The 27664-nt window shown below is 38.8% G+C and overlaps 1 protein-coding gene and 1 non-coding gene across 2 annotated transcripts in view; one reads left to right on the top strand and one right to left on the bottom strand.

The window, feature by feature from the left end:
• LOC107636756 (uncharacterized) overlaps positions 1-27664 on the top strand; it is a 43465-nt gene that overhangs the window by 3902 nt on the left and 11899 nt on the right. The window contains exons 4-6 of the mRNA XM_088484779.1: positions 13899-14050; positions 14891-16462; positions 16967-17439. Of these exons, the coding sequence (XP_088340905.1) occupies positions 13899-14050; positions 14891-16462; positions 16967-17439 (2197 nt within the window). The remainder of the gene's footprint in view (positions 1-13898; positions 14051-14890; positions 16463-16966; positions 17440-27664) is intronic.
• LOC148568783 (small nucleolar RNA R71) lies at positions 12751-12854 on the bottom strand. Its single transcript, XR_015881547.1, has one exon. It is a non-coding gene; the product is annotated as a small nucleolar RNA R71 (small nucleolar RNA).

Raw genomic sequence — 27664 nt, 5'->3', positions numbered from 1 at the left:
CAGAGAATGCTGCGCCTTTGGGTTCTAGCCTCTACCACAGAGACCCTAATCTCCCTGTAAATCGGCTGAACTGGTGTCTCGAGAAATCCTCAACAAAGTTATGGATTAGCCGTCTGAGAGATGTATAATCAAGCTGGCAGTTCAATGCTTTCCACTGAAGTATTCACTAGAACCCAAGTAGACATGGTTGGTTGTCAGGCACGTGGTCCTAGTATGATGAACAGAGCTGGGTGTCACGGACCATCCCATTCACCATGTTGAAGAATGAATATACATCTTAGAATTGATTAAACACTAATTGAAGAGAAACAGTAATACTTTTATTAATTCATAGAACTCAGCAGGGCTCCTCCCCTCAACCTAGGAGGTTTAGAAACTCATACTGATAGGAAATACAAGCATATAATTCGAATTGTGCTAGAAGAGATCCTAAACAAGTTTGATCTTCTTCCTTAAATACTAAACTAATGACTAGTAAGGGTAAAACAGTCTTTTTAGTGCTAAAATCTACTTTTGGGTCCTACTTTGTGAGTGTTTGGGCTGAGCTTTGATGAGATCCACGTGCTATGAGGCCTCTAGGGCGTTGAACGTTGGCTAGGGGTCCTCTTTGGGCATTTGGACGCTGGTCTCTTCTCCTTAGGCGCTGGATGCTAGAAAGGGGGCAGGAGGCTGGCGTTGGACGCCAGTTTTGGGCCTTTGATGAGCGGATAATTTATACGCTTTTTGGCATTGTTTTTACATAGTTTTTAGTATGATTTAGTTAGTTTTTAATATAATTTTATTATTTTTTAAATAAAAATCACATTTCTGGACTTTACTATGAGTTTGTGTGTTTTTCTGTGATTTCAGGTAATTTCTGGCTGAAATTGAGGAACTTGAGCAAAAATATGATTCAGAGGCTGAAGAATGACTGCAGATGCTGTTGGATTCTGACCTCCCTGCACTCGAAATAGATTTTCTGGAGCTACAGAAACCCAAATGGCGCGCTCTCAATTGCATTGGAAAGTAGACATCCAGGGCTTGTCAGCAATATATAATAGTCTATACTTTGACGGAGTTTAGATGACACAAATTGGCGTCAAACGCCAACTTCCTGCCCTATTCTAGAGTTAAACGCCAGAAACAGGTTGCAAATCAGAGTTAAATGCCAGAAACAGGCTATAACCTGGCGTTTAACTCCAAAAAGAGTCTCTACACATGAAAGCTCAATGCTCAGCCCAAGCACACACCAAGTGGGCCCGAACGTGGATTTCTGCATCATTTACTTATCTCTATAAACCCTAGTAATTAGTTTAGTATAAATAGGACTTTTTGCTATTGTATTTACATCTTTTGATCATCCTTGATCAGGGATCAGTCTTTTTCCCTATTTTTGAATTCATATGCAATTTGGGGAGGCTGGCCATTCGGCCATGCCTAGACCTTGTTCTTATATATTTTCAACGGTAGAGTTTCTACACACCATAGATTAAGGTGTGAAGCTCTGCAGTTCCTCATGAATTAATGCAAAGTACTATTATTTTTCTATTCAACTCAAGCCTATTACTTCTCTAAGATATTTATTCGCACACAAGAACATGATGAATGTGATGATTATGTGACGCTCATCACCATTCTCACTTATGAACGCGTGCCTGACAAACACGTCTGTTCTACATGAAAGCAAGCTTGAATGCATATCTCTTAGCCTCCTGATTTACGATCAGAGTCTTCGTGGTATAGGCTAAAATTATTGGCGGCCATTCTTGAGATCCGGAAAGTCTAAACCTTGTCTGTGGTATTTCGAGTAGGATCTGGGAAGGGATGGCTGTGATGAACTTCAAACTCGCGAGTGTTGGGCGTAGTGACAGACGCAAAAGGATCACTAGATCCTATTCCAACTTGATTGAGAACCGACAGATGATTAGCCATGCGATGACAACACATTTGGACCATTTTCACTGAGAGGATGGGTGTAGCCATTGACAACGGTGATGCCCAACATACAGCTTGCCATGGAAAGGAGTATGAGTGATTGGATGAAAGCAGTAGGAAAGCAGAGGTTCAGAAGGAACAAAAACATCTCCATACGCTTATCTGAAACTCTCACCAATGAATTGCATAAGTATCTCTATCCTACTTTATATTTTATTTATATTTTAACTATCAATTCACCATAACTATTTGAATCTGCCTGACTGAGATTTGCAAGATGACCATAGCTTGCTTCAAGCCGACAATTGATGAGCGGATAATTTATACGCTTTTTGGCATTGTTTTTACATAGTTTTTAGTATCATTTGATCAGTTTTTAATATATTTTTATTAGTTTTTAAATAAAAATCATATTTCTGGACTTTACTATGAGTTTGTGTGTTTTTCTATAATTTCAGGTATTTTCTGGCTGAAATTGAGGGACTTGAGCAAAAATCAGATTCAGAGGTTGAAGAAGGACTGCAAATGCTGTTGGATTCTGACCTCCCTGCACTCAAAATGGATTTTCTGGAGCTACAGAAGTTCAAATGGCACGCTCTTAATTGCGTTGGAAAGTAGACATCCAGGGCTTTCCAGAAATATATAATAGTCTATACTTTGCCCGAGTTTAGATGATGCAAACTGGCGTTCAACGCCAGCTCTCTGCCCTATTCTGGAGTTAAACGCCAGAAATAGGTTACAAACTGGCGTTTAACTCCAAGGAAGACCTCTACACGTGAAAGCTTCAATGCTCAGCCCAAGCACACATTAAGTGGGCCTGGAAGTGTATTTCTACATCATTTACTCATTTCTGTAACCCTAGTATCTAGTTTAGTATAAATAGAACTTTTTACTATTGTATTTACATCTATCTTTAGATCTTTTATCTTTTGATCATGTTTTGATGATCGAACCCTCTTTGGGAGGCTGGCCATTCGGCCATGCCTGGACCATTATCACTTATGTATTTTCAACGGTAGAGTTTCTACACACCATAGATTAAGGTGTGGAGCTCTGCTGTTCCTCATGAATTAATGCAAAGTACTATTATTTTTCTATTCAATTCAAGCCTATTTCTTCTCTAAGATATTCATTTGCACACAAGAACATGATGAATGTGATGATTATGTGATGCTCATCATCATTCTCACTTATGAATGCGTGCCTGACAAATACTTTCGTTTTACATGAAAGCAAGCTTGAATGCATATCTCTTAGCCTCCTGATCATGAGATCAGAGTCTTCGTGGTATAGGCTAGAACTATTTGCAGCCATTCTTGAGATCCGAAAAGTCTAAACCTTGTCTGTGATATTCCGAGTGGGATTTGGGAAGGGATGGCTGTGACGAGCTTCAAACTCGCGAGTGATGGGCGTAGTGATAAACGCAAAAGGATTACTGAATCCTATTCCAGTATGATCGAGAACCGACAGATGATTAGCCGTGCGGTGACAGCGCATTTTGGACCATTTTCACTGAGAGAACGGGATGTAGCCATTGACAACGGTGATGCCCTACATAACGCTTGCCATGGAAAGGAGTAGGAAGGATTGGATGAAAGCAGTAGGAAAGCGGAGATTCAGAAGGAACAAAGCAACTCCATACGCTTATCTGAAATTCTCACCAATGAATTACATAAGTATCTCTATCTTTATTTTATGTTTTAATTATATTTTAATTATCAAATCTCCATAACCTATTGAATCTGCCTGACTGAGATTTACAAGGTGACCATAGCTTGCTTCAAGCCGACAATCTCCGTGGGATCGACCCTTACTCACGTAAGGTTTATTACTTGGACAACCCAGTGCACTTGCTGGTTAGTCGTGCGAAGTTGTGACAAGGAATTGAGAGTACGATTGTGCGTACCAAGTTGTTGGCGCCTTTGTGATCACAATTTCGTGCGCTAAGTTTTTGGCGCCGTTGCCAGGGATTGTTCGAGTTTGGACAACTGACGGTTCATCTTGTTGCTCAGATTAGGTAATTTTATTTTAATTTTAATCTTTTTATTTTTATTATTCTTATTTTCGAAAAAAAAATTTTCAAAAAATAAATTATTCTATGGCTTCAGAATTTTTAAGAAGGAATTCTAGAGTTTCAAGAGATATGTTGAATCCTGGCTGGCTGTTAAGCCATGTCTAATCTTTTGGACCGAGGTTTCACTTATCCTTAAGAGAAGAGCTTCTTTATCTTCCTCAGCAATTTAGCTGTTGTATGTAATGATTTGCTGAAGTTTGGCTGGCCATTGGCCATGTCTAGTGTTTTGGACCAGAGCTTTCACTGAAAGCTTGGCTGGCTAGTAAGTCATGTCTAATTCCTGGACCGGAGCTTTAGACTAACATTGCATGATTTCTGGAATTCTCATTAAAAATTTTGAAATCCTTATTTTCTTTTTCCAAAATATTTTCGAAAAATCCAAAAAAAAATTTAATAAAATCATAAAACCAAAAATAATTTTGTGTTTCTTGTTTGAGTCTTGTGTCAATTTTTAAGTTTGGTGTCAATTGCATGCTTTTAATTTTTCTCTAAATTTTCGAACAACACATGCATTGAGTCTCTTTCTTGTTCTTCATGATCTTCAAGTTGTTCTTGACAAGTCTTCTTGTTTGATCTTCATATTTTCTTGTTTTTCATATGCATTTTCAATTTGTTAGTGTCTAAAGTTTGAAAATTTCTAAGTTTGGTGTCTTGCATGTTTTTCTTTTTTTAAAAATTTTCAAAAATAAGTTCTTGGTGTTCATCTTGACATTCAAAGTGTTCTTGCATGCATTGTGTGTTTTGATTCATAATTTTCATGTTTTGAGTCTTGTTGTTATTTTTCTCTCTCTTCTTAAAAATTCAAAAATAAAAAATATCTTTCCCTTATTCACTCATAAATCTTCAAAAATTTGAGTTGACTTTTTCAAAACTTTTTAAAATTTAGTTGTTTTTTATGAGTCAAATCAAATTTTCAATTTAAAAATTCTATCTTTTTCAAATCTTTTTCAAAAATAAAATCTTTTTCATTTTTTCTTTCATAATTTTGAAATTTTCAAAATTTATTTTCAAAATCTTTTTCTTATTTCTATTTCATATTTTCGAAATTAATGCTAACAATTAATGTGATTGATTCAAAAATTTTAAAGTTTGTTACTTGCCTAGTAAGAAAGGTTCAATCTTTAAATTTTTAAATCATATCTTTTTGTTTCTTGTTAGTCAAGTAATCAACTTTAATTTTCAAAATCAAATCTTTTTAAATTTCTTTTTCAAATCTTTTTCAAAATAAGTTTCAATCACATCTTTTTCAAAATCAATTTCAAAATCTTTTCTAACTTCTTTTCTACTTTTTATCTTTTCAAAAATTGATTTTCAAATCTTTTTTAATTAACTACTTGACTTTTTGTTTGATTTTAAAAGTTTACTATTTCAATCATATCTTTTTTAAAACTACCTAACTAATTCTCTCTCTAATTTTCAAAAATCACCTTCCTCTTTTTCAAAATTCCTTTTTAATTAACTAATTGTTTTAACTTTTAATTTAATTTCATTTTTCTTTTTTTTTTTTAATTTTTGAATTTTAATTTTAATTTTAAATTAAAAACAAAAATATTTTTCTTTTCTTTTCAATTATTTTCGAAAATTCTTCCCTCTCTCATCTCCTTCTAATTATTTATTTATTTACTAACACTTCTCTTCATCTCAAATTCGAACCCTCCTTTCCTCTTGGTGTTCGAATTTCTCTTCTTCTATTCTTTTCTTCTTCTACTCACATAAAGGAACCTCTCTACTGTGGCAAAGAGGATCCCTATTATTTTCTGTTCTCTTCTTTTTCATATGAGCAGGAACAAGGATAAAAATATTCTTGTTGAAGCTGATCCTGAATCTGAAAGAACTCTGAAGAGGAAGCTAAGGGAAGCTAACGCACAACTCTCTGGAGAAAATCTGACAGAAATTTTTTAAAAAGAAGGAGACATGGCCGAAAATAATAACAATGCAAGGAAGATGCTTGGTGACTTTACTGCACCCAATTCCAATTTACATGGAAGAAGCATCTCAATCCCTGCCATTGGAGCAAACAATTTTGAGCTAAAACCTCAATTAGTTTCTCTGATGCAACAGAACTGCAAGTTTCATGGACTTCTATCAGAAGATCCTTTTTAGTTCTTAACTGAATTCTTGCAGATTTGTGATACTGTTAAGACCAATGGAGTTGACTTCGAGGTCTACAGGCTTATGCTTTTCCCGTTTGCTGTAAGAGACAGAGCTAGAATATGGTTGGACTCTCAACCTAAAGATAGCCTGAACTCTTGGGATAAGCTGGTCACGGCTTTCTTAGCCGAGTTCTTTCCTTCTCAAAAGCTTAGCAAGCTTAGAGTGGATGTTCAAACTTTCAAATAGAAAGAAGGTGAATCCCTCTATGAAGCTTGAAAGAGATGTAAGCAACTGACGAAAAAGTGTCCTTCTGACATGCTTTCAGAATGGACCATCCTGGATATATTCTATGATGGTCTGTCTGAATTATCTAAGATGTCATTGGACCATTCTGCAGGTGGATCCATTCACCTAAAGAAAACGCCTGCAGAAGCTCAGGAACTCATTAACATGGTTGCAAATAACCAGTTCATGTACACTTCTGAAAGGAATCCTGTGAGCAATGGGACGACTCAGAGGAAGGGAGTTCTTGAAATTGATGCTTTGAATGCCATATTGGCTCAAAACAAAATATTGACTCGGTAAGTCAATATGATTTCTCAGAGTCTGAATGGTTTGCAAGCTGCATCCAACAGTACTAAAGAGGCATCTTCTGAAGAAGAAGCTTATGATCCTGAGAACCCTGCAATAGCAGAGGTGAATTACATGGGTGAACCCTATGGAAACACCTATAATCTCTCATGGAAAAATCACCCAAATTTCTCATGGAAGGATCAACAAAAGCCTCAACAAGGCTTTAATAATGGTGGAAGAAACAGGTTTAGCAATAGCAAGTCTTTTCCATCATCCACTCAGCAACAGATAGAGAATTCTGAGCAGAGTCCATCTAGCTTAGCAAATATAGTCTCTGATCTGTCTAAGGCCACTCTAAGTTTCATGAATGAAACAAGATCCTCCATTAGAAATCTGGAGGCACAAGTGGGCCAGCTGAGTAAAAGGGTCACTGAAACTCCTCCTAGTACTCTCTCAAGCAATACAGAAGAGAATCCAAAAAGAGAGTGCAAGGCCATAACCTTACTTGGTGTGGTCGAACCCAGAAAGGAGGAGAAGGACGTGAATCCTAGTGAGGAAGACCTCCTGGGATGCTCAGTAACCAATAAGGAGTTTCTCTTTGAGGAACCAAAGGAATCTGAGGCTCATCTAGAGACCATAGAGATTCCATTGAACCTTCTTTTGCCCTTCATGAGCTCTGATGAGTATTCATCCTCTGAAGAGGATGAAGACATTACTAAAGAGCAAGTTGCTAAATACCTTGGTGCAATTATGAAGCTGAATGCCAAATTATTTGGTAATGAGACTTGGGAAGATGAACACCCTTGCTCACCAATGAACTGAATGCATTGGATAGCCATAAATTACCTCAAAAGAAACAGGATCCTGGTAAATTCCTAATTTCCTGTAACATAGGCACCATGACCTTTGAGAAGGCTCTGTGTGACCTAGGGTCAGGAATAAACTTAATGCCACTCTCTGTAATGGAGAAACTTGGGATCTTTGAGGTGCAAGCTGCCAGAATCTCATTAGAGATGGCAGACAACTCAAGAAAACAGGCTTATGGACTAGTAGAGGACGTGCTAGTAAAGGTTGAAGGCCTTTATATCCCTGCTGATTTCATAGTCCTAGACACTGGGAAGGATGAGGATGAATCCATCATCCTTGGAAGACCCTTCCTAGCCACAACAAAAGCTGTGATTGATGTGGACAGAGGAGAGTTGGTCCTGCAACTAAATGAGGACAACCTTGTGTTTAAAACTCAAGGATCTCTTTTTGTAACCATGGAGAGTAAGAATGAAAAGCTTCTCTCACTGCAAAGTCAACCAAAGCCCCCACAGTCAAACTTTAAGTTTGGTGTTGGGAGGTCTCAACAATGCTCTGAACATCTGTGAGGCTCCATGAGAGCTCACTGTCAAGCTATTGACTTTAAAGAAGCGCTTGTTGGGAGGCAACCCAATGTTTTTTTTAAACTATATCTATTTATTTTCTATTGTTATTTTATATTTTTTTTAGGTTGATGATCATGTGGAGTAGCAAAAACTACTAAATCAAAAATAGAATGAAAAACAGCATTAAAACCAGCTCACCCTGGAGGAAGAACTTACTGGCATTTAAACGCCAGTAAGAAGCATCAAACTGGCGTTTAACGCCAGAAAGAAGCATCAAGCTGGCGTTAAACGCCAGAAACAAGTAGCAAGCTGGCGTTTAACGCCAGACATGCATACTAAGGGCATTTTACACGCCTAATTGGAGTAGGGATGTTAAGTCCTTGACCCACTGGATCTGTGGACCCCACAGGATCCCCACCTTTTCTTCTCTCCTCTTCACACCTTTTCATAACTCTCTTCCCCAAATACCCTTCACCAATCACCTCAATCACTCTTCCTCATCACCTCTTCACCACTCACATCCCTCCTCTCTTCCCTAAAAACCCCACCTACCTCCAAAATTCAAACTTTTTTCCCTCCCAATCCCAACCCTAATGGCCAAACCCTAAACCTTCCCCCACTCCTATATAAACCCCTCTTTCCTTCTTCATTTTCACACAACACAACCCTTTCTTCTTCCCCTTGGCCGAATACACACCTCTCTCCCTCTCCTCCATTTTTCTTCTTTTGCTCGGGGACGAGCAAATATTTTAAGTTTGGTGTGGTAAAAGCATAGCTTTTTATTTTTCCATAACCATTAATGGCACCTAAGGCCAGAGAAACCTCAAGAAAGAGGAAAGGGAAGGCAATTGCTTCCACCTCTGAGTCATAGGAGATGGGGAGATTCATCTCAAAGGTCCATCAAGACCACTTCTATGAAGTTGTAGCCAAGAAAAAAGTGATCCCTGAGGTTCCTTTCAAGCTCAAAAAGAATGAGTATCTGGAGATCCGACATGAGATCTGAAGAAGAGGTTGGAAAGTTCTCACCAACCCCATTCAACAAGTCGGGATCTTAATGGTTCAAGAGTTCTATGCAAACGCATAAATCACTAGGAACCATGATCAAAGTGTGAACCCGAATCCAAAGAATTGGCTTACAATGGTTCGGGGGAATTACTTAGATTTCAGTCCGGAAAATGTAAGGTTGGCGTTCAACTTGCCAATGATGCAAGAAAATGCACGCCCCTACACTAGAAGGGTCAACTTTGATCAAAGGTTGGACCAAGTCCTCATGGACATATGTGTGGAAGGAGCTCAATGGAAAGTTGACTCAAGAGGCAAGCCGGTTTAATTGAGAAGACTGGACCTTAAGCCTGTAGCTAGAGGATGGTTGGAGTTTATTCAACACTCAATCATTCCTACTAGCTGAAGTTACTATAGACCGGGCCATCATGATCTATAGTATCATGATTGGGGAGTGATACCAAGGCATCTTAGGCTAGTTTCACTAGTATTTTTCGGTTAGTTTTAGTGGTTTTATGCATTTTCTTGAGCTTAAAGTAACCAAGAATGGTTAAAAGAATAACAAAGCAATGAACCATCCAAACAATATGATTTTGATGCAAATTCCATGAGTTTTAGTTATATTACTTGAATGCTATGAATGGGAGAATTCTCATGAAATTTTGCAAGACTTTGATGCAATTGTTTGGATGATTTCAGGGAAGAAGAGGCTAGGCAAGGAAGCAACAAAGTCAATAAAGGAAGCTTGAATATCACATGTGGAGTTTAAGTTCCAGTTTAAGGTTAAACTGGAGCTTAAACGCCAGAATCATGAAGGCTAAGAAATGCTGAAACTGAAGTTTAACCTCCAGTTTAACCTTAAACTGGAGGTTAAACGCCAGAATGAAAGTCTCACCAAAGAAGCATTCCACGTTTAACCTCCAGTTTAACCTTAAACTGGAGGTTAAACGCCAGAATGAGAATGCCAATCAGGAAGCATTTCCACGTTTAACCTCCAGTTTAACCTTAAACTGGAGGTTAAACGCCAGAAATGGGAAGTGCACCAGGGAGCCATTTCCACGTTTAAGCTCCAGTTTGACCTTAAACTGGAGCTTAAACGTGTTCGACCAAGTTTTCTCCTCCAGGGTTGCTTTCTCTATTTCCACGTTTAAGCTCCAGTTTAACCTTAAACTGGAGCTTAAATGTGTTCGACACCTCCAGGGCTACCTTTCTCCTCTTCCACGTTTAAGCTCCAGTTTAACCTTAAACTGGAGCTTAAACGTGTTCGACCTCCAGGATGGCTTTCTCCTCTTCCACGTTTAAGCTCCAGTTTAACCTTAAACTGGAGCTTAAACGTGTTCGACCTCCAGGGCTGCCCTTCCTATCTCCACGTTTAAGCTTCAGTTTAACCTCAAACTGAAGCTTAAACGTGTTCGACTACATGACTCTCCAGGGCTGCCTTCTTCCATTTCCACGTTTAAGCTTCAGTTTAACCTTAAACTGAAGCTTAAACGTGCTTCTACAAAAGGCTTCACTGGAAGTGTCTGGCGTTTAAGCTGTAGTTTAAGCTTAAACTGCAACTTAAACGCCACTCTTGGAAAAGGTTTCTGGGCCAAAAATATTGTGGTTTAAGTTAGTCTTTGAGCACAAACATTAACTTAAACTTACTCCGGTATGAAACCCAATTGAATATCATGGTTTATGGGATTGGGCCTAAAGGATTGATGAGTCTGAAATTTCAATTTGTTGAGTCATGTATTATTATTTGATTATCACTAAGTTGGCTCAATGAATGTTACAGAATTTGGATCAGCAGCCTCATCAAGATTATGGATCATAAACCCAAAGCAAAAGGAAAGCAGGGAGAGGCCTCAAAGCCCAAGAAACATAACAGAAGCTCAATATAGAAAGTGTATAAATAGGATAGAATTGAAGTGAGGAGGGACTTTTACTTTCACTTTTAGCTAGTTTTCATATCTTTGTAATTGAATTCAGAGCTATGACTCACTAAACCCCCTTTCATTGGGTTAGGGAGCTCTATTGTAATTCAATGAATCAATAATAGTTTATCTTCTTCTTCAATCTTTTCTCTTGAATTTTGTTAGAAAGCTTCTCGATCTAATTCCATTGGGTAGTTGTCTTGGGAAAGAAACTACCCATAATTGGAATCCTTCGGAACCTTGGGAAAGGAATGGAGGATTCATGCTAGAGAAGCTTTCTCACAGTGAATTGGATTGGGGTTTGGATGGATATTGTGACATGTAATCCTACCGAATTGTGGTTCATGAAACTGTGTGGTATAATCAGTGATCGAGCATCATCTCTTCTTATGAACATTTAAACCAAGGGATTGGGAATTTGTTCATTTTTAGAGAGAATTGGTGAGCCAAGGGATTGGGATCCAATCATATAAGATTGCCAAGCAAAATTCAATGAACGCATTGCTTGAGGAAGAGATAAACATGTTTTGATTCGGAGATCTCAATATCTCCTATAACCCAATGAATCCCCCATTTCTGATTTCCATCTTCTCTTTACATTCTGCAACTCAATTCATGCAATCACCCCCATTCCCTTTTAATTTCAGCAATTTAGTTTCTGCTCTTTAATTCATGCAATTTAAGATTCCGCCATTTCAATTTCTTGTCATTTACTTTTCCCGCCAATTTTACATTCCGCAATTCTCATCTCAATCTTGATTCCGCTCAACTAGAACACACTTCTAATCCGAATTGCTCACTCAACCAATCCTTGTGGGATTCGACCTCACTCTATTGTGAGTTTTTACTTGACGATAACCGGTGCACTTGCCGGAAGGAATTTTGCCGATCGTGCAATTTCCTAAATCGTAGCATAACTAGTTTATGTGCATCAAGTTTATGGCGCCGTTGCCGGGGATTGGTTTTCGATTGACAATTCTCAAATTGGAAGTTAACTAGATTGAGCATGTTTTTTTTGTTTTGATTAATTCAGTACAAGTTACTTGTTGAAATTTAATTTCTGCACTCTGTTACATACTTTCTTTCTTTATGCCTTTAAATTCAAGCAACTAACTCACTGACTCACTAACTGTTTGAATTAATTCCTCAATTGCTCTAACCATACTCTTCCATTAACCAAGAGTATTTCACTTGTTTGTTGCCTGTGCTGTGTTCTTGTATGACAGGTAGGAGAGGAGAGACATCAACTCCTCCATATACCGAACCAGAGAGGACCCTTCATAGACTTAGAAGGGAAGCAAGAGGGAAGAGAGTACTGGGAGAAGAAGAATCTGAAGGAGAATCTGAGGACAATTTTGAGGAAGCTCTAGATCTCAACATGGATAGAGAAGTTCACAACCATGAGAGAGCTGATGGAAACAATGCCATTCCTGAGAGGAGGGTTCTTAGTTCATACATAAACCCAACCTCTGGGAATTGTGGTAGCAGCATTCAGAAACCACCCATTCAGGCCAACAATTTTGAACTCAAACCACAGCTAATATCACTTGTGGAGAATCATTGTTCATTTGGTGGTAGTGCTAATGAAGATCCCAACCAACATCTCACAAAATTCCTGAGAATTTGTGACACTGTGAAGTCCAATGGAGTCCAGGAAGATGCCTATAAACTGCTTTTGTTCCCATTTTCACTTAGGGACAAAGCAGCTAAGTGGCTGGAATCATTCCCAAGGGGGAGTCTAACAACATGGGATGAGGTGGAAAGCAAGTTTCTGGCACGTTTCTACCCCCCACAAAAGGTCAATAGGCTTCGATCTGAGGTTCAGACTTTTAGACAACAAGATGGTGAAACTCTCTACGAGGCATGGGAGAGATTCAAGGATTTGACAAGGAAATGCCCACCAGACATGTTCCATGATTGGGTGCAATTGCATATTTTCTATGATGGACTCTCTTATGAATCAAGGAAGGCTGTAGACCATTCATCAGGAGGTTCATTGAACAGGAAAAAGACTGTGGAAGAAGCCATTGAAGTGATTGAGACAGTGGCTGAGAATGAGTACTACTATGCATCAGAGAGGCACAACACTAAGGGAGTCATGGAGCTGAACCATGTTGATACAATTCTAGCCCAAAACAAGGTGTTTGCCAAGCAACTAGCAGAGCTTACCAGGCAATTAGAAACAAAGCAAGTGGCTACAATACACACACAAGATCAAGAGGAAGTAAGCGTTGAAGGAGGTGATTGGGAAGAGGCCAACTATGTGGGAAACCAACAAAGGCAATCATATGATCCACATTCCAACACTTACAACCCAGGATGGAAAAATCACCCAAACTTTGGGTGGGGGAACCAACAAACCCAACCACAAAACCATAAACCTTACAACCACAACCAACATAACAATTCCACATACCAAAACTCCAACCAAAGATCATATCAAGCCACACAAAACACTTACTCCCAACCATCATATCATGGCCAAAATAATCAACCTACCCAACCTAATCCGAACCAACAATTTCAAGATCAATTAAACCGGATAGAAGGAATGCTTGCAACCATGAGTCAAGACATAACCGAATTGAAAGCTTTTAAGGAAGAAGTAAATTCTAACCTGCAAAACCAAGGAGCTGCCATCCAGAAGCTAGAAAATCAAATTTTATATTTGTCTAAGCAAACCCCTGGGACAAGCGTTTCTCATGCTGCCAAGGCTATTGCAAGGGAAGAATGTAAGGCCATAACCCTCAGAAGTGGAAAGAATCTAAAGGAGATCTCAAAGGAAACCACAGAGGATGAAGCAAGGGAACATGTGAGAGACAAGGAACAAGGACAATCTTTTACACCGTCCGCAACTAAAGAAAAAGAAAAAGAAGTCCTGAAGCCTTATACACCTAAAGCACCATATCCTCAACGTTTGATGAAAAGTGAAAAGGATGGTCAATTCTCCAGGTTCTTGGAGATTTTCAAGAAGCTCCAAATCAACATTCCGTTTGCTGAGGCAATAGAGCAAATGCCACTCTATGCAAAATTCTTAAAAGAATTAATGACCAAGAAGAGAAGCTGGAGAAATGAGGAAACTGTGTTGTTAACTGAAGAATGCAGTGCCATCATTCAGCACAAATTGCCTCAGAAATTGAAGGACCCAGGCAGTTTCCAAATCCCCTGCATCATAGGAGAAGTCATGGTGGAGAAGGCCTTGTGTGACTTAGGGGCCAGCATCAATTTGATGTCTCTAACAATGATGAGAAGAATGAAGATTGAGGAAGCCAAACCAACAAGAATGGCCCTCCAATTGGCAGATCGAACTTTTAAATTCCCTCATGGGATAGTTGAGGATTTGTTGGTGAAAGTGGGAGATTTTATATTTCCTGCTGATTTTGTGGTGTTAGATATGGAGGAAGAAGCCAAAGCTTCAATAATTCTGGGAAGACCCTTCCTAGCTACTGCTGGAGCCATCATAGATGTACAAAAGGGTGAACTCACTCTTAGACTACATGATGAGAAATTGGTGTTTAACGTATTCAAGGCAATGAGCTATCCATCAGAATCACTAAGGGAATGCATGAGGGTTGATGTAGTGGACATTGCAGTACAAGAAACTTTTGAGGAAACAATAAAGGAAGTGGCAGAGGAGGAGTTCACCAAGGATATTGAAGTTAGTGACGTCAAGGCTGCTGAAACAACCATGCCAAGCATGCCAGAGAGAGTGAAAGAAGAGAAGGAAGCACCAAAACCTGAGCTCAAAGCATTGCCCCCTAATCTCAAGTATGCATACTTGGGTAGTGATGAGAGTCACCCTGTTATCATTAGCTCTGCCCTGAGCCAAGAACAGGAAGAAGAATTGATCAAGGTGCTACAGACTCATCAAGATGCCATTGGATGGACCCTAGCTGATTTGAAGGGGATAAGTTCATCCATATGCATGCATAAAATCTTGTTAGAAGAGGATGCTAGACCCTCCATTCAAGCTCAGAGAAGATTGAATCCCGTCATGAAAGAAGTGGTACAAAAGGAAGTCATGAAGTTATGGCAGGCAGGGGTAATATACCCCATTTCTGATAGCCCATGGGTTAGTCCCATCCATGTAGTTCCCAAGAAAGGTGGCATAACTGTGGTGCCAAATGAGAAGAACGAACTCATACCCACAAGAACCGTCACTGGGTGGAGGATGTGCATAGACTACAGGAAGCTCAATGAAGCCACCAGAAAGGATCATTTCCCACTGCCATTCATGGATCAGATGCTTGAAAGGCTTGCCGGACAGGCTTACTATTGCTTTTTGGATGGATATTCAGGCTACAACCAAATAGTAGTTGATCCTAGAGATCAAGAGAAAACATCATTTGTTTGTCCATATGGAGTTTTTGCTTATAGACGCATGCCCTTTGGATTGTGCAATGCACCTGCCACTTTCCAAAGATGCATGCTGTCCATCTTTTCGGACATGATTGAAAAATTTATTGAGATCTTCATGGACGATTTTTCTGTGTTTGGAGATTCTTTTCCTAGCTGCCTACACCACCTTGCCTTGGTGCTTAAGAGGTGCCAAGAGACTAACCTAGTATTAAACTGGGAAAAGTGTCATTTCATGGTCACAGAAGGAATAGTCCTTGGCCACAAAATCTCTAATAGAGGCATTGAGGTGGACAGAGCTAAGGTGGAACTCATTGAAAAATTACCTCCACCAAGTAATGTCAAGGCAGTTAGGAGTTTTTTGGGACACGCTGGGTTTTACAGAAGGTTTATTAGAGACTTTTCTAAAATAGCCAAACCTTTGAGTAACTTGCTTGTCTCTGATACACCCTTTGTATTTGATAAAAATTGCATGCTAGCCTATGAACTTTTGAAGCAAAAACTTTCCTCTGCACCTATCATTGCCCCACCGGATTGGAACTTACCTTTTGAACTGATGTGTGATGCATCAGACCTTGCTATTGGGGCAGTGTTAGGACAAAGGAAAGACAATTTGGTACATGTGATTTATTATGCCAGTAAAGTCTTGAATGCTAACCAAAGGAATTACACAACCACTGAAAAAGAACTCTTGGCAATAGTATTTGCATTTGACAAATTTAGATCCTATCTCATTGGATCTAAAGTCATTGTCTTCACTGATCATTCAGCTTTAAAATACTTACTTGCTAAACAAGAATCCAAACCAAGACTTATTAGATGGGTTCTTTTGTTGCAGGAATTTGACATTGAAATCAAAGACAAGAAGGGTGTAGAGAACAAGGTGGCAGACCATTTATCAAGGATACCATGTGAAGAAGGAAGCGTACAAAGCACACATATAAATGAGTGCTTTCCTGATGAACAACTCATGGTAATTCACAAAGCACCCTGGTTTGCAGACATAGCAAACTTCAAGGCCACTGGGAGTTGGCCGTTGGAATTTAACAAGCATCAAAGGAAGAAATTGGTAAATGATGCCAAATACTTCATCTGGGACGAACCATACTTGTTCAAAAAATGTCCCGATGGCATACTCAGAAGATGCATATCAGAGGAAGAAGGAAGGGAAGTCTTATGGGACTGCCATGGCTCCACTTATGGATGACATTTTGCAGGAGAAAGAACAGCAGCTAAGGTGTTGCAGTGTGGTTTTTATTGGTCCACTATCTTCAAAGATGCAAAGGAACTAGTGAAGCACTGCCATGAATGCCAGAAAGCGGGGAACCTGCCAAGAAGAAATGAAATGCCACAACAATTCATTCTGGAACTTGAATTGTTTGATGTATGGGGGATAGATTTCATGGGACCCTTTCCCTCCTCATACTCAAATAATTACATTCTTGTGGCAGTAGACTATGTCTCCAAATGGGTTGAAGCAATAGCAACTCCAACCAATGATAATAAGGTAGTCATGAACTTCCTCAGAAAACACATTTTTTGCCGTTTTGGGGTTCCAAGAGCAATCATCAGTGATGGAGGAAGCCACTTCTGCAACAAACCATTAGAGGCATTGCTTCTAAAATATGGAGTCAAACACAAGGTAGCCACACCATACCATCCACAAACAAGTGGGCAAGCCGAAATATCTAACAGAGAACTCAAAAGGATCCTGGAAAAGACTGTGGGAATTTCAAGGAAGGACTGGTCGATTAAGCTAGATGATGCTCTTTGGGCATATAGGACAGCTTTCAAAACACCAATTGGAATGTCTCCTTACCAACTAGTATACGGAAAAGCTTGCCATTTGCCACTGGAGTTGGAGCACAAGGCATACTGGGCCTTGAAACTTTTGAACTTGGACAGCAAAGCTGCTGGAGAAAGAAGGATGTTGCAAATTCAAGAGTTGGAAGAGTTCAGAGCTGAAGCTTATGAGAATGCCAAAATTTACAAAGAAAGAGCAAAGAAGAAGCATGACAGCAACATAGCCCCAAGGAAATTTGAAGAAGGACAAAAAGTATTGCTCTACAATTCTAGGCTGAAGCTATTTCCAGGGAAGCTAAAATCAAGGTGGTCTGGACCATTCCTTGTCACCAAGGTCTCCAAATATGGACAAGTAGAAATCATGGAAGAAAAGTCACAACGAACCTTCATTGTGAACGGTCAAAGACTCAAACATTACTTGGGAGATGTGGAAGAGAAGGACAAAGTTAAATATCACCTCAACTGAGGAAGCTGACCGTCAAGCTAATGACGTTAAAGAAGCGCTTGTTGGGAGGCAACCCAACCTGAGGTAATACCCTTTTGCTGTTTCTTTTATTTGTTTCAATAAAAAGGGTGAAGTAGTTTCTGTGCATTGCAAAGAATTAAGTTTGGTGTTTCACACCAAACAATGAATTCGTGGATCAATAATTCAAAGGGGAATGTGTGACTCTAAGTTTGGTGTTCCACCATAAAGATCAACTGAACACAACAACCTTTGAATTATATGAAAGGAACAACCATTCTAAGCAGCCACAGAAATGCTTAAAACCCTTAGCAGCAACTTCATTCCAAAGAGAACTCAAGGATTCAAAGCACAGAGAAGTACGTGGGAGACTAAGTTTGGTGTTCACACACCAACTTAAGACTCAGATACTTACCCACACATAGTTGAGCTAACCACTCAAGTGCTTGAGAAGCAAGCAACTTCATCACTCTTTGCAGGAAAGGAAACAAGGATCTTAAAGCATGAAGCAACATTTAGGAGAAGAAGGAGAAATCAAATTGTTTCCTGGCAACAAAGAGAAAACAAGGAATTTCACAAGGTGGTATTGTTCCTTGATAATTCTTTAAAAAGGGCAAAGAAAAGCATGCTTGTTCTGGTTTAAACTGTAAATGTTGAATCTTTCTGGAATGTGAAGTTTTTAGTATATTTGTTTGTTTATTGCTTTGAATAAAGTGAATGCCTAGATGTTTGGATATAACTTCACCTTCTTAAACAAATGCTTGCCATGCATGTTCTGTTTCCAAAAATAAAAGAAAAGTTTGAACAAAAGTAACTTGGCTCAATTAGTGACAAATCAAGTAGAATTAAGTGGTGGTATGCATGCTTGATTGTTTAGTCAGATCACTGGAATTAGAGTGTAGAATTATCATTTTTTGTGTAGAAATTGAAAACTGTCTATGGATCTTAATGAATAAATGTCTTTGGCCATGAAAAAGAAAGAAAAAGAAGAAGAAAAAGCCACTGAAAAAGGGCAACCAAAAAGCAAGAAAATTGATAAAATAAGCTAGGCACCAATGGTTTGAACTTCTGAGACAAATGCCTGTGGTGTTTATGTATTTAAGGATATGCTTGGATGAATAGGTTCTGAGGAGTGTTTCAACACTTGGTAACTTGGGTTAACTAACCCGGGATTATCAACCAAAAGTCCATTATCAAGAGCAACCTAAATACAAAACATTTAGTCACACAAAGAGGTGCTGGGCACCAATATCTCAAGAAGAAATGTGAACTAAAATGCCTGAAGTGGATATGTGTAGTGCACTGATAAGAAAAAGAAAATGCCAAAGGCTTGTGCAACACATGACACCAAGCAAACAAGGAGCAAAGGAGCTCTAAGAAAAAGAAAAGAAGAACAAAGAAGAGAAAAGTGCCAAGGACATAAGAATAACAAGAGGCCATAGCAGTGTTTGATGGATGCAATGAAAAAGTGATAATCTTACCTGATAAGAATGAAAAAGTGATGCTGCAACTTTCTGCATAAAACCCTTCTGATGAACTTCAAATGCTTGCTAATATAGCCAATGTAATTGCTTTTTGTTTCATACTTTCTTCTCAAATAACTCAGAACTTGCTTAGGGACAAGCAAGTATTAAGTTTGGTGTTGTGATGCCAAGGCATCTTAGGCTAGTTTCACTAGTATTTTTCGGTTAGTTTTAGTGGTTTTATGCATTTTCTTGAGCTTAAAGTAACCAAGAATGGTTAAAAGAATAACAAAGCAATGAACCATCCAAACAATATGATTTTGATGCAAATTCCATGAGTTTTAGTTATATTACTTGAATGCTATGAATGGGAGAATTCTCATGAAATTTTGCAAGACTTTGATGCAATTGTTTGGATGATTTCAGGGAAGAAGAGGCTAGGCAAGGAAGCAACAAAGTCAATAAAGGAAGCTTGAATATCACATGTGGAGTTTAAGTTCCAGTTTAAGGTTAAACTGGAGCTTAAACGCCAGAATCATGAAGGCTAAGAAATGCTGAAACTGAAGTTTAACCTCCAGTTTAACCTTAAACTGGAGGTTAAACGCCAGAATGAAAGTCTCACCAAAGAAGCATTCCACGTTTAACCTCCAGTTTAACCTTAAACTGGAGGTTAAACGCCAGAATGAGAATGCCAATCAGGAAGCATTTCCACGTTTAACCTCCAGTTTAACCTTAAACTGGAGGTTAAACGCCAGAAATGGGAAGTGCACCAGGGAGCCATTTCCACGTTTAAGCTCCAGTTTGACCTTAAACTGGAGCTTAAACGTGTTCGACCAAGTTTTCTCCTCCAGGGTTGCTTTCTCCATTTCCACGTTTAAGCTCCAGTTTAACCTTAAACTGGAGCTTAAACGTGTTCGACACCTCCAGGGCTACCTTTCTCCTCTTCCACGTTTAAGCTCCAGTTTAACCTTAAACTGGAGCTTAAACGTGTTCGACCTCCAGGATGGCTTTCTCCTCTTCCACGTTTAAGCTCCAGTTTAACCTTAAACTGGAGCTTAAACGTGTTCGACCTCCAGGGCTGCCCTTCCTATCTCCACGTTTAAGCTTCAGTTTAACCTCAAACTGAAGCTTAAACGTGTTCGACTACATGACTCTCCAGGGCTGCCTTCTTCCATTTCCACGTTTAAGCTTCAGTTTAACCTTAAACTGAAGCTTAAACGTGCTTCTACAAAAGGCTTCACTGGAAGTGTCTGGCGTTTAAGCTGCAGTTTAAGCTTAAACTGCAACTTAAACGCCACTCTTGGAAAAGGTTTCTGGGCCAAAATATTGTGGTTTAAGTTAGTCTTTGAGCACAAACATTAACTTAAACTTACTCCGGTATGAAACCCAATTGAATATCATGGTTTATGGGATTGGGCCTGAAGGATTGATGAGTCTGAAATTTCAATTTGTTGAGTCATGTATTATTATTTGATTATCACTAAGTTGGCTCAATGAATGTTACAGAATTTGGATCAGCAGCCTCATCAAGATTATGGATCATAAACCCAAAGCAAAAGGAAAGCAGGGAGAGGCCTCAAAGCCCAAGAAACATAACAGAAGCTCAATATAGAAAGTGTATAAATAGGATAGAATTGAAGTGAGGAGGGACTTTTACTTTCACTTTTAGCTAGTTTTCATATCTTTGTAATTGAATTCAGAGCTATGACTCACTAAACCCCCTTTCATTGGGTTATGGAGCTCTATTGTAATTCAATGAATCAATAATAGTTTATCTTCTTCTTCAATCTTTTCTCTTGAATTTTGTTAGAAAGCTTCTCGATCTAATTCCATTGGGTAGTTGTCTTGGGAAAGAAACTACCCATAATTGGAATCCTTCGGAACCTTGGGAAAGGAATGGAGGATTCATGCTAGAGAAGCTTTCTCACAGTGAATTGGATTGGGGTTTGGATGGATATTGTGACATGTAATCCTACCAAATTGTGGTTCATGAAACTGTGTGGTATAATCAGTGATCGAGCATCATCTCTTCTTATGAACATTTAAACCAAGGGATTGGGAATTTGTTCATTTTTAGAGAGAATTGGTGAGCCAAGGGATTGGGATCCAATCATATAAGATTGCCAAGCAAAATTCAATGAACGCATTGCTTGAGGAAGAGATAAACATGTTTTGATTCGGAGATCTCAATATCTCCTATAACCCAATGAATCCCCCATTTCTGATTTCCATCTTCTCTTTACATTCTGCAACTCAATTCATGCAATCACCCCCATTCCCTTTTAATTTCAGCAATTTAGTTTCTGCTCTTTAATTCATGCAATTTAAGATTCCGCCATTTCAATTTCTTGTCATTAACTTTTCCCGCCAATTTTACATTCCGCAATTCTCATCTCAATCTTGATTCCGCTCAACTAGAACACACTTCTAATCCGAATTGCTCACTCAACCAATCCTTGTGGGATTCGACCTCACTCTATTGTGAGTTTTTACTTGACGATAACCGGTGCACTTGCCGGAAGGAATTTTGCCGATCGTGCAATTTCCTAAATCGTAGCATAACTAGTTTATGTGCATCAGAGAGGAAGTGGAAGTTCATGAGATTATACCTCAAGAACTCTATAAGGTGGCTGATAAGTCTTCCACTTTGGCAAGGTTAGCCTTTCCTCACCTCATTTGTCACCTCTGTAATTCGGCTGGAATTGACATAGAGGGAGACATCCTCATTGATGAGGATAAGCCCATCACTAAGAAAAGGATGGAGCAAACAAGAGATCATGGACCTCAATAAGAGCATGAGGAAATTCCTCACCATGAAATCTCTGAGATGCCTCAGGGGATGCACTTCCCTCCACAAAACTATTGGGAGCAAATCAACAAGTCCCTAGGAGAATTAAGCTCCAACATGGGACAACTAAGGATGGAGCACCAAGAGCACTCCATCATCCTCCATGAGATTAGAGAAGATCAAAGAGCTATGAGGGAGGAGCAACAAAGACAAGGAAGAGACATAGAGGAGCTCAAGAGCACCATTGGTTCTTCAAGAAGAGGAAGACGCCACCCTCACTAAGGTGGACCCGTTCTTTAATCTCCTTGTTCTTATTTTTTTGTTTTTCGGTTTTTGAGCCTTATGTTTTATTTATGTTTGTGTCTTTACTATATGATCATTAGTGTTTAAATGTCTATGTCTTAAAGCGATGAATGTCCTATGAATCCATCACCTCTCTTAAATGAAAAGTGTTTTAATTACAAAAGAACAAGAAGTACATGGTTTTGAATTCATCCTTGAAACTAGTTTAATTATTTTGATGTGGTGACAATACTTTTTGTTTTCTGATGAATGCTTGAACAGTGCATATGTCTTTTGATATTGTGGTTTATGAATGCTAAATATGTTGGCTCTTGAAAGAATGATGAAAAAGGAGAAATGTTATTGATAATCTAAAAAATCATAAAATTGATTCCTGAAGCAAGAAAAAGCAGTGAATACAAAAGCTTGCGGAAAAAAAAAAGAAAAAAAGAAAAGAAAAGCTGGCGAAAAAAAAAGAGAGAAAGAAAAAGAAAAAGCAAGCAGAAAAAGCCAAAAGCTCTTTAAACCAAAAGGCAAGAGCAAAAAGCCAATAGCCCTTAAAACCAAAAGGCAAGGGTAATAAAAAGGATCCAAGGCTTTGAGCATCAGTGGATAGGAGGGCCTAAAGGAATAAAAACCTTGTCTAAGCGGCTAAACCAAGCTGTCCCTAACCATGTGCTTGTGGCGTGAAGGTGTCAAGTGAAAACTTGAGACTGAGCAGTTAAAGTCAAGGTCTAAAGCAAAAAAAGAGTGTGCTTAAGAACCCTGGACACCTCTAATTGGGGACTTTAGCAAAGCTGAGTCACAATCTGAAAAGGTTCACCCAATTATGTGTCTGTGGCATTTAATATATTTTTATTAGTTTTTAAATAAAAACCACATTTCTGGACTTTACTATGAGTTTGTGTGTTTTTCTATGATTTCAGGTATTTTCTGGCTGAAATTGAGGGACTTGAGCAAAAATCAGATTCAGAGGTTGAAGAAGGACTGCAGATGCTGTTGGATTCTGACCTCCCTGCACTCAAAGTGGATTTTCTAGAGCTACAGGAGTCCAAACTGCGCGCTCTCAATTTCGTTGGAAAGTAGACATCCAGGGATTTCCAGCAATATATAATAGTCTATACTTTGTCCGAGTTTATACGATGTAAACTGGTGTTCAACGCCAGCTCTCTGCCCTATTCTGGAGTTAAACGCCAGAAACAGGTTACAAACTGGCGTTTAACGCCAAGGAAGACCTCTACATGTGAAAGCTTCAATGCTCAGCCCAAGCACACATCAAGTGGGCTCGGAAGTGGATTTCTGCATCATTTACTCATTTCTGTAACCCTAGTAACTAGTTTAGTATAAATAGAACTTTTTACTATTGTATTTACATCTATCTTTAGATCTTTTATCTTTTGATCATGTTTTGATGATCGAACCCTCTTTGGGAGGCTGGCCATTCGGCCATGCCTGGACCATTATCACTTATGCATTTTCAACAGTAGAGTTTCTACACACCATAGATTAAGGTGTGGAGCTCTGCTGTTCCTCATGAATTAATGCAAAGTACTATTATTTTTCTATTCAATTCAAGCCTATTTCTTCTCTAAGATATTCATTCGCACACAAGAACATGATGAATGTGATGATTATGTGACGCTCATAATCATTCTCACTTATGAACGCGTGCCTGACAAACACTTCCGTTCTACATGAAAGCAAGCTTGAATGCATATCTCTTAGCCTCCTGATCGTGAGATCAGAGTCTTTGTGGTATAGGTTAGAACTATTGGCGGCCATTCTTGAGATCCGGAAAGTCTAAACCTTGTCTTTGGTATTCTGAGTAGGATCCGGGAAGGGATGGCTGTGATGAGCTTCAAACTCGCGAGTGCTGGGTGTAGTGACAGACGCAAAAGGATTACCGAGATCCATCCGATTGATCATGGTGCCAATCCGTGCACTTCGAGTTGAAGCGTGGAACCTTATTGAACCTTGTGCACCAGCTCTGAGTACGAGCCATTTTCCGCTTACTCTTAAAGCCGCAGAGAGCTCTAAGCTGGCCATCTGTTTCAAGCAAACCATATTCAAGTGGAAAAATACAGTTAAAGGTTAAGGATTGTACCCACTTGAAGCTTGTATTGGGTGGTAATGACCTTGGGATAGGTGGTTCCAGTGGTTCTGTGAGTTCTACTCCCTTGTGCTCTTCTGTGAAATTCTTCACTTCCTTGCAAGATTCTTCAAATGTATCCATGTCCTGATCAAAGCCATCTATGTCTTACTTATCACTTAAGTCATAGACTGGAGGTTGAGAGAAATCTACCTCCGTATCATCTTCGTATTCACTTGGGGAAGATTCTTCGATCTCAGAGAATTTGCTTGCGGATGCAAGTTCATTACTAGAAGAACTTGACTTGCGACTATCATCATCAAGGAAATTTTCTTCTTGGGTTATTCTGTCTAGTTCTTCATGAAAGACTTGGTCTGGGGATTGCGCACAATCCTCCTTAGCATCAATTGTAACGTCCTTGACAGAATGCTCCATAACTTTGGATTCCTATGGAGGTTCAGCGTCTCCTAAGTCTTCAACCAACTCTTCTTCTTCAATAATGACAGCTTCCTCTACTTGTTCCAGTACGAAACCATGCTCTGTCTTGTCCACTGGAGTTTCTAGTATCTCCTTCATACTATGCTCTTCGTTAGATTGTCCACATGGGGCTGTGGGAGGTTCTTGAATGTTCGAACGTCTAGAAGATAATTGACTTACTGCTTGCTCCATTTGATGAAGGGTTGTTTGAAGTCAATTTACTGTTTCCTTGAGGCGAACCTCTGATTCTCGGGGTGATAGATTTGGATATAGTACAGGGGGAAGTGGTGGTGTTTGGGAGTGATTGGATTGGAATTGGGGTAAATGCGGATCATGTGGTGGCGAATGATGAAAAGGAGCTTGTGAGTGTGGTGGTTCGAAGTTACGTTGAGAGGATGGCCTATAAGCACATGGTGGGGCTTGTTGGTAATTACAAGGTTGTCCACCATGTCTATTTGCTTGGTATGCATTGTAGAATGGTCTTTGTCCATGATATCTTGGAGGGTGTTGTTGCCTAAAGGGTTGATCAGATCCTCTTGGCTCCATCTATCTTTGGTTGCTCTGACCTTGATGCATGTTCCTGTTATAACTTCCATTCTTTTTAATAACATTAGAACCAAACTCAAAGCGGAAGGGGTGAGAATTCATAGTAGCTAAAAAGAAATAAAGAGGGGAAAAATAAAGACAAATAAACAAGTAAAAGAAAAATATTTACAATAACCAATAATAAGGCACATGATTGCAGTTCCCCGGCAACGGCGCCATTTTGAAGAACTGAAGATTGATGGTTTAGAAGTTATAGTAAACTCTCGTTGCAAGTATAGTTACTAACCAAGCAATCAACCTTTCTTACAAACGTTTTGGTTGTCACAAGTAACAAACCCCTAAATAAATTGATAACCGAAGTATTCGAACCTCGGGTCGTCTTCTCAAGGAACTGCAGGGAAGTATGTTCTTATTATTGGTTATGGAGATTGTAAATTGGGGTTTTGAGAATGAGGAGCGAATAGTCTAATTAGCAATTAAAGTAAATGAAGAACAAGCAATTTAAATGGCGAGTAAAATAAATAAATGACTGTAAATAAACTTTTGGCAAGGTATGAGAAATTGGAGGTCCTATCCTAGCTATCCTTATCAATGATGATGAAAATTGAATCTTAATTCCACTTTGTTAACCTTTACTAAGATAAAGGAAGGTCAAGGGATTAATTGGTTTGATCTTCGGATCCTATTTATTTCCTAAGAAAAGATTAGGATTATTGAAGTTCAGTTTAATTAACAAAGATGACAATTATCATTCATGTTTGAGTTTGATAACTCCTGAGTTACTGATTTCTTAACCAAGACCAAAATGAGAAAAGTAAATCTACTGGAATAAAAATATCTTCAGATGGGAATAACAATAACATAAATAAAAGAAAGCAATATTAAACTGAAATACCTCAATTAACATTAATTCAAAAGAGTAATCTGTAACATGGAAGAATTCATAAATTAAATTGCAATATCAAATAACCAACTAAAGTAATAGAATGAATAAAAAGTGAAAGGGAAGCTTAAAGTAAGGAACATTGAACCTGGGATCGAGAGTCACTCCTAAAACTAAGAGAAATCCTAAATCCTAATCCTAAGAGAGAAGAGAGAGGAGAGAACCTCTCTCTAAGCTAAATCTAAATCATGAAAACTAACTAAAGTGGAGACTCTCCTTGAATTAATGCATTCCCCCACTTCATAACCTCTAGTCTATGCCTTCTAGACTTGGATTTGGGCCAAAAAGGGCTTCAGAATTCGCTGGGAGCGTTTTCTGCAATTTCTGGTGCGTGGCCTCTGTCACGCGGTCGCGTCATTTGGAATTTTTCTTGTCACACGGTCGCGTCAGTCATGCGACCGCGTCATATGTATTCTGCTTAAGGCGCGCGGACGCGTCAGTCATGCGGCCGCGTCGCTGCTTCTTCGCGCTTGGCAGTCGTCCATGCGATCGCGTGGATGCCAATCTCTCTAAAAACTTCGTTTTGTGTTTTCCTTCCATTTTTGTATGTTTCCTTTTCATCCTTAAAGTCACTCCTGCCTTAGAAGAACTGAAACTACTCAACACACGAATCACGGCATCGAATGGAAATAAAGGTAATTAAAATAATAAATTTTAAAGCATAGGAAACATGTTTTTCACATACATCACGTAATAAGGAAGGGAAAGTAAAACCATGCAATTAATATGAATAAGTGGGTGAAGGATTGAATAAATCACTCAAACTAAGCACAAAATATATCATAAAATATGGGTTTATCAACCTCCCCACACTTAAACAATAGCATGTCCTCATGCTAAGTCCAAGATAAAGAGTAAGGTAAGGTTAAAGTGGTGAAATGTCATGCAATACAATCTAATCTAAATGCAACTACCTAAATGAATGATGCATCATGCAATTCTAGTTTTTATTCACTTGTATATAAAGCTTGCATGTAGTTGAATTAATTCACATTCTCAAGGAGTCATATATATATATATATAGCCAAACCTTAGATAGTGATAAAGTGCCTTTACAATTGAAATGGGAGAGAAAAATATTTTATAAACTTTGCAAGACAATTAATAATTTTAGCAGAGATATATGTTAATGAGCTATTGAACCCTCACTGGATTTTGTGTTTACTCTCTAATCACTCAGTGTTTATTGGGTTAATCACTCTATTCTTCTTTTTACTCTTACTTTCTATAACTTTGTTCTTCATCTAACCAATCAACAATTATAGAATATAGACATACCAAAAATCATGAGGTCTTGAATTAAGGTTGGAATGGGGCCAAGGTAAAGGTAAGGGTATATGTATAAGGCTAAGTGAGCTAATAAGTGAATCCTTAATTAGTCTAAGATCTCACCTAACATACATACTTTCTAAAGCAAAGCTTCTTTACCTATTTTCCCATATTTTCCCACTTTTGATGTTACATGCTCATGTTTCAATGTTTATTATTTTTATCCCATGTGCATTGCT

This window comes from Arachis ipaensis, chromosome B4 (genome assembly GCF_059453495.1).
Source record: "Arachis ipaensis isolate K30076 ecotype BB chromosome B4, ASM5945349v1, whole genome shotgun sequence".
NCBI lineage: Eukaryota > Viridiplantae > Streptophyta > Magnoliopsida > Fabales > Fabaceae > Arachis > Arachis ipaensis.
Note: the sequence above shows the minus strand (reverse complement) of the source record. Positions and strands in the feature narration are given on the sequence as shown.